General features: G+C 39.4%; 1 protein-coding gene across 1 annotated transcript in view; it reads left to right on the plus strand.

Annotated features, from left to right (window-relative positions):
• The first annotated feature begins 239 nt into the window (after positions 1-239).
• LOC102204333 (mitogen-activated protein kinase kinase kinase 7-like) overlaps positions 240-7,546 on the plus strand; it is a 14,136-nt gene continuing 6,829 nt past the window's right edge. The window contains exons 1-7 of the mRNA XM_005721109.1: positions 240-693; positions 1,906-1,993; positions 4,026-4,127; positions 4,526-4,591; positions 4,733-4,761; positions 4,852-4,989; positions 7,190-7,276. Coding sequence (XP_005721166.1) covers positions 535-693; positions 1,906-1,993; positions 4,026-4,127; positions 4,526-4,591; positions 4,733-4,761; positions 4,852-4,989; positions 7,190-7,276 — 669 coding nt within the window. The 5' untranslated portion in view covers positions 240-534. The remainder of the gene's footprint in view (positions 694-1,905; positions 1,994-4,025; positions 4,128-4,525; positions 4,592-4,732; positions 4,762-4,851; positions 4,990-7,189; positions 7,277-7,546) is intronic.

Below are 7,546 nucleotides of genomic sequence, written 5' to 3' on the forward strand. Positions count from 1 at the left end.
TATATAGCCACAGTTATCCAGGAAGAAGGAATGCCCGGGATGCCAATGACCATATTTGAACTGTGTGTCTGCTGCAGACAGACGGCACACACTGACTGCAAACCGTAACTTGCACACAGTCAACGCTCACTTCTCCCTCATCTTCAAGCTTGTGTATGTGTGTGTGTGTGTTTGTGTGCTCTGTGTTGTAGTTACACTGGATCACCACTATCAGGCAATGTAATACCTTGTCTGGTAGTGACAGTTGACTTTTCCTCACTCACAGGGAGCAAACTTCTCTCTCTCTCGCTCTCTCTTTCCAGCACTTTCTGGTTTCTTCTCCCTGACAATCTGCTCTGCTGACCGACAACATCCACTCTGGCCCTGTGGAGGAAACTACTTCCCTTCTCTTTTGTGTTGTTCTCCTTCACTTGCTCTCAGCTCATCCGTGACTTGTATACCTTCGGGATAGCGGTTAGGTAGTTGGGCAGTCACACTTTATTGCTGCGCGCGTGTGTGTGTGTGTTTGAGTGCGCGGGAGTCAGTCAGTATGCCATGTCGTCCCCTGGCTCGTCGTTTGTGCAGATAAAGCATGAGGACTTGCTCTTCTACGAGAACTGTGGTGGAGGCAGCTTTGGGAGCGTCTACAGAGCTCTCTGGATATCCCAGGACAAGGAAGTGGCTGTGAAGAAGCTTCTGAAGATCGACAAAGAGGTAAAGTGGAGACACGCACAGACGTAGACCAATCACACATAATGTACAGTAGTCATTAGGTATTTCCTCTCCTTCATGGGACGTTACTGCTCAAAACTTCAAAAACGGTTACTTTCCACTCAATACCCAGATTTGGATCCAAAGCCCCCTCATTCCCCCACCTCCCTCTCCCTTGTTGTCTGCCATTGTACATGTGTTTATCTTAAACATACCGCTTCTCATGCCCCCTCCTCCTCCTCCCACTCTTTGTAGATATAGCAGTTTTATTTATGCCTGGACTCCCCTGTTCCTCCCATTGTATGTTAGGGTGAGGTGAGTAGTACCTCAAGGCTTAATTCACTTCAGTTCAGGCCTGGGTGTGAGTCTCCACGAGTATGAGGCGGGCTGCATGATTTCCTTCCATGTTAATGATCCCGGGCTGGTAAAGGCTAATGGGTCTGTGTCAGGAAGCTGAAGTTGGGGCCTGTGGGTGTATTCATTCACAGTGTCAGATTTTATATAATACAAAAGCAAGTGCACACATGCATTATAGAGAAATAAAAGGTGGTGTCACAAGTGGGCCAACTTCATAAGATTACACAGGGAAGAAATTTTGTCGGTTGAGCGACTTCTCTGACACACAAAAATACACAGAGGGTGGGCATGCATGCATAAAGCTGTCTGCATAGTTCATGTGTAAATACAAGTTGATGGATAATGTGAGAAGTGCAGCTTCATGTGGAGCCTTCATGCATCGTTTTCCTGCACAAACTGATAGCCTTACAACAATAGATGAGAGTAAACCCAGAATGATGAATTTCTCTTTGGAAAAAAAAATATTTAGAGAGAAAATATTTTGCTCAATGCTCGATTGGAGTTTATGTGTAAATCCATTTCACTGTTAGTTTATTATGTTGCTTGGCAAAAGTTACATATTCCACACATGCAAAGATGATGATTGAGATGTTATTTCAGATTTATGGCCTGTTTACTGCTGCAGGGTGGAGAGTTTTTGTTTGGATAACTTGTGGAATGGAATAAGCTCAGGAATCCCGGAGACGCAATCAGGATTAACTTTAAAATTGGTTTTAACATTTAAGTTAGCCTAACATTCTGTGATTAATGATTATTAAAAGAGTTATTAAAAGATTAAAAGAGTCCTCTACTGTAAAACCTAAGTTAATGAAGGTGATCATACTTCTCTGCTTCTCTTTTTCTTGACCCCTCATCCAGGCTGAGATTCTCAGTGTACTGAGTCATAAGAACATCATTCAGTTTTATGGAGCCGTGCTGGAATCTCCCAACTATGGCATTGTCACAGGTCAGACTCAGAGTGTGTGTATGAGTGTGTTTTTGAAATATACACTTTCAGATGTTTTTGTCAGTGTAGTTTAATGCTTAAATTTAGACGAGATGCACAAAATGAAATGTGTGTGACTATCCTTGGGGTTCAGGTGTAATATAAGTATGAAGTCATTATCAGGTCAAGGTCTGAGGTAAGTCGTAAAAGCTACAGAATACAGTCAGGGCACACTGTGGTGCCATCTAAACCTGCACGTGTATGCGTGTGTGTGTATATTGGTTTAATTGGTGCGTATTTGATCCGAGGCGGAGAAAGTTACACGCGCGTTAACACATGCTCTGATGGCCGGCAAGTGTTTATGTGTGTATGGTGAAATATCAGAACATACTTTGAACACTGGTTCTTGCGGTGATTCCTGGCAGGACATTTGTAACTGAGACCAGCATGTTTGGATGTGGTTGTAATCCCGGCTGGGTTTATATGGTATAGATAAAGCACTGAAACACCACCAGCAATGTTTCTTGATGCCTAATGCTTACTGATATATCAAAAGTAAAGCAGGTATCAGCACATTTTGGTCTCTGTGTGCAGATGAAAACATTCAGGCATTCATTTCTATTTTCACAAGGCTACAAAGGCTTGTGCTCTACTTTCTGTCTTTGATCTGACATTAAGTAGCAAAATGGAAAAATTCTCACATATTTTGGATTTAAAAGTCAGGGCAGGATGTGAAGGTTGAAGGCGTTTCCGATGATTTGAGGCAGCTTCTCACTGTGTATGATTTGTGCACTGCTTAACAGTGGGCTGTAGCTCTCACACATTGTAACGTAAAACTTCAAGTACCAAGTTTGTTTCACTTGTTTAAATAGCAGTGGATGGTTTTGAAGATGCTGTAATATACACTACTGTAGACTTTATTATTTAAAATAGTGGTTGTTGCTGATGAGATTAATGGAGGCTCTGTTTTACACTGGTGCAGAGCTATAATCTTTCTTACTAATAACTCTTGTGGCTCTTTTCAAGATACTTTAACAAAAATAAGGAAATAATTCATCATTTAACAAATAAAGACATCAGTAAATAAATAAGCCAAGCATAGTGTGTGGCAGGTATTTAGGTATTAATAAATTTTTAAATACATTTATATATTAATATTATTATATTAGACATTTGAACTCAGCCATTTCTGAGTTAAACTCCACGACACACTGTGAATGAGGCACACGGTTATAGGATGAACTGGATTTATATTTCTGTGGTGAATCTTTGTCCAGTCTACAAATATAACGAAGATAAATAAATGATGCCGTTACCAACATTCATGCTTTTGTGTTGTGTTTGATCTGAAGTTTCATTTTATTGAAGATGAGATAATCTGGGTCATTTTGAACTCTCAGTGATACCACGGTGTTTGTTTGAGTTTGGGAAGTGAAGAAGTGTTTGGATCTGGAAATAGTTAATGACTTCTGACTTAAGAGGCGGAAGGTTGCGGGCTCTCGATGTGATGTGTAGCTACACTTCTACAGAGGCGCACATCAGTTTACAGCATAGGTTACATTGTTGGGTTTCAGAGGGATTTGTAGTTACAAAGTACCTACGGCATAGATTTAACACAGAATAACGCCGCGGCTAATCCTTAGCAGCTGCATGAAGCCATCATGTCAATATGGCCCAGAATCTCTAAGGAATTTTTATATGTTTTATGCAAGGCAGCTCTGAGATCCAACGTGGTACTGGCAATGTAACTATTAGATTGAATGTTTGGCTTTATTAGGGTGACAAAAAGAGAAACTAATTCATCCAATAATAAAATAGGATTTTTTATTGCTTTATGAAAAAAAAAAAGTATACATGTGTGTTATATAATTGTTTTTCAGGTCAAAGGTCAAACTCAGAGTGACAGACTAATATAAAAACCGTCCTTTTTTATATAATTTTTCCTGTTAATCAGTATACTTGTTGACTCATTTTACATGATGCATTGGTGCGCATGATTTTTCTTGTTTGTCATAATGAAAATTGTTTGTGTCTGTCTGTGCTGTACTTGCAGAATATGCTAGCGCAGGGTCTCTGTATGAGTACCTCGCCAGTGAGCAGAGTGAAGAGATGGACATGAAACAGATCATGACATGGGCCATCCAGATAGCCAAGGGTAATAAGGAAAAATAAAGATGATTAAAAACTGGATATGGATATAACAGGTTATATAAGAGAGAATCTACAGTCTCTAACACACCCAATGATGTAATAAAGTCTGTCACACATTTTTAGAGAAAAAAACTTTAAACATTAATTTTTATATAATTTTATAAACCATTTTAATATTTTGCCCTTATTTTAGCTGATTTTTTGCTGAAGATCTTGTCTCACTTAACGTTTTAACGTCAGTTCATTTAATAGATTTCTGCATTAACTGAAACTGATCAAAAACAAATGGAATTGAAAGCCAAACATTGAGTATTGTTAGATAATTCCACAAAAACCAATCAAAGTGCTGTAGTTGGTTGTTTGTTTTTGATACAACGTTATTAATGATTGGTTTCCTCATAGGGATGCATTACCTGCATGCAGAAGCTCCAGTCAAAGTGATTCACAGAGACCTCAAGTCCCGAAATGGTAACACATAATTTAAACCCCATTCTGATTAGTTTTTCTAACTTGCTTTTGGTAGATGTGCCCAATCACAAGTCCTGAATGTCAGGTATTTTCAGTGTTGTGCACCATTAACTGGACTGTATAATGTGGTCTGTTTTTCAGTGGTAATGACAGCAGATAAAGTGCTTAAGGTTTGTACCTATAATGTATTTATAAACAAAACAAAAAAAGACATACATCTTGTGCATCTTTTTAATAGCGTTTTTCTGTTGATATTTCAGATTTGTGACTTTGGAGCATCTAAGTTTCTTTCCCATACCACCCATATGACAGTAGTGGGCACTTTTCCCTGGATGGCTCCAGAGGTCATTCAGAGCCTGCCTGTCTCTGAGACCTGTGACACCTACTCCTATGGTGTGGTGAGTGGGCAGTACTGTAGGAATATCAGTATTTTAAGATCAGGAATAAGTCTAAGAAGTAGCAGTCAGTGCTAGTGCTGTAATTTAGTGAATTACAAGTAGGAGTAGAAGTACTCCAGGGGGTACTTTAGCGGTAGTCACGGGGCATATTGACGGATGAGTGCTACTAATCCTAAGAAACAGAAATTACAATTTAATTAAAGAAATGTGCAGACCAGAGCAGGTTTAAGCAGTAAAGTTAATAGTTAATTGATAGTAATAAACCACCGAGAGGGACTCATAGATGATTAAACTAGATAAGTGGTTAAATAAGTATAAATAAGAGAATAAATAACTGAAATGCAGTACTGTGCAAAAGCCTCAAACCAGTTCATTTCTTTCTTTCTTTGTTTTTTCTTGGAAAATGAGAAATGGGTGCAGTGATTTATTGATAGAGTAGAAACTGAGTTATGATGAGCTTGAAAGTCAATGTTTGGTATGGCCACATTTATTCTTCAACACAGCCTGAACTCTGTTAGGCAGCTCTTTTGTCATTTCTTTAAGTAGTCTTCAGGAATAGTTCTCCAGGCTTCTTCAAGGACATTCAAAGCTCTTCTTTGGTTGTTTCTGCCTTTTGTTCTGTTCCCTGTCAACATGATCCCACAAAGCTTGAATAATGTTGAGGTCCGGGCTCTTGGGAGGACAATCCATGACTGATAGTGTTTCACTGTGTTTTTCTATCCACCAGGTATGCTTTTATTGCATTGGCAGTATATTTGGGATCATTGTCATACTGAAAAATGAAACCGTTGCTAAGCAGACACTTTCCAGATGGTATTGTGTGGTGGGTGAAAATCTGACTGTGCTTTTCTGCAGTTATAATTCCATCAGTATTTACAAGATCCCACTGGCTAAAATGCCCAAACCATGACAGAGACTTCACTGTGTGTTAAACATGTTTATGCTCACTGTTGTACCTCTATGCTGACCGAATCTCTACATACAGTTGGAACCCAAAATATCAAATGTGGATTAATCAGTCCATAAGACCCAATTCCCATGTTTTTTATCCCAGTTCTTGTGTAATTTGGCATACCTTGGGCTTTTTTCACTGCTTCCTTTCCTTTACAATGTCTTTTTGACAGCCACTCTTCCACGGAGTCCATTTCTGAGGAGGAACAGCAGATGGATCAATTGAAGGGGCCAGATATACCTCTCAAATCCTGTTTTAGGGCTTTGCTGGATTTAACTTTTTTTTTTTTTAAGGACATGACTTTTAGTTACTGTTCATCTGCTGTAGATAGTTTTTAGGCCTACTACTTCCTTTGTCCACCACTTGTCCAGTATTGCAACATGTTTTTTTGTTTTTTTTAAAGGATACATGTACACTATACTGAGACGTGGCAATTTTTTGGCTAATAGCTCTCTGGGAGTCAAACATTTCATGTCTGTCAAACTGTATTTTCTTTGCTATTTTTCATAGACTCAATTTCTTCTAATTTCTTTAGTTATGTGTTTTTTTGTGACAGGGCGCTAGTAACAAAGACGCTGAAGATACTATTTAAAATTGGTTCTTTGCCCTGTTGTTATGTGTACTGGTTCATCCCTTGAGTTTGATACCTTTTTTACGAATGATTCATAGGTCAGCATTAAGAGGCTTAACCAACCAACCAAAAAAAAAATGTATCTGAGAACGATCAGGTACAAGGAATGGACTGAAAATTAATGAAAAGGGAAAAGTAGCCAAAGAAAAGCTCTTTAGACAGCCTGAAAAACTACTGCTCCAAAATTACATGAAAGCCTGACTTTATGGACTTTCGAGACTTTTGCACAGTACTAACTTAAAGCATGGTTATTAAGTTATACCATTTGCAGCTGTAGCTAGTAGTATGGATAAAAGATTGGGATGTCCTCTTAAACAATGAGTCACGGCTAAATGGAGTAGCTAAGAAGTTTGGGTAAATGGTAACATGATAAAGTTGCAAGTAATCCGGTGATAACATAAAAAGTTCTGGCAAATGCAAAGGTCAGATTTAAATAATGCAGAAAAAACTGTAAAACTTAAGTAGAGCATACTGGCCTGAACGCTAACAGTTTTTATACTCGTTCCAATAGTTTCTCACCTCACGTATCAACAGTACTGAGGCCATGTAGTTGTCACTAGTAACTGTACGCTGTTTCACTGCATTAAGCGAACCAACACCGTCTGTTCTGTGGCCAGGTGCTATGGGAGATGCTGACTCGGGAGGTTCCATTCAAAGGTTTCGAAGGGCTGCAGGTCGCATGGCTGGTGGTGGAAAAGCAAGAGGTAACCTACACGTACATACATGTGCACTTTTTTGAACATACTGAAAGCATTTAGACCCACCAGAGTTTGAAGCAACTGGAGGCACAATGTGATGCTCTCATGGTTTCCACTGTGAGCTGGTGAGGCTAAGGCAGAGTATTTTTAGGCCTGATGTCAGTTCTCTGCTCTTGTAAGGCCTGGATACACAGCAGTGGAGCTTGGCCAGACTCCCCCTGGTTAAAGCCTTTACGAGTGAGAGAGGCAGACAGAGTAAAAGAGAGAGAGGGGGGG

Source organism: Pundamilia nyererei, unplaced genomic scaffold (genome assembly GCF_000239375.1).
Source record: "Pundamilia nyererei isolate P.nyererei 1_Seehausen unplaced genomic scaffold, PunNye1.0 scaffold00004, whole genome shotgun sequence".
Lineage (NCBI taxonomy): Eukaryota > Metazoa > Chordata > Actinopteri > Cichliformes > Cichlidae > Pundamilia > Pundamilia nyererei.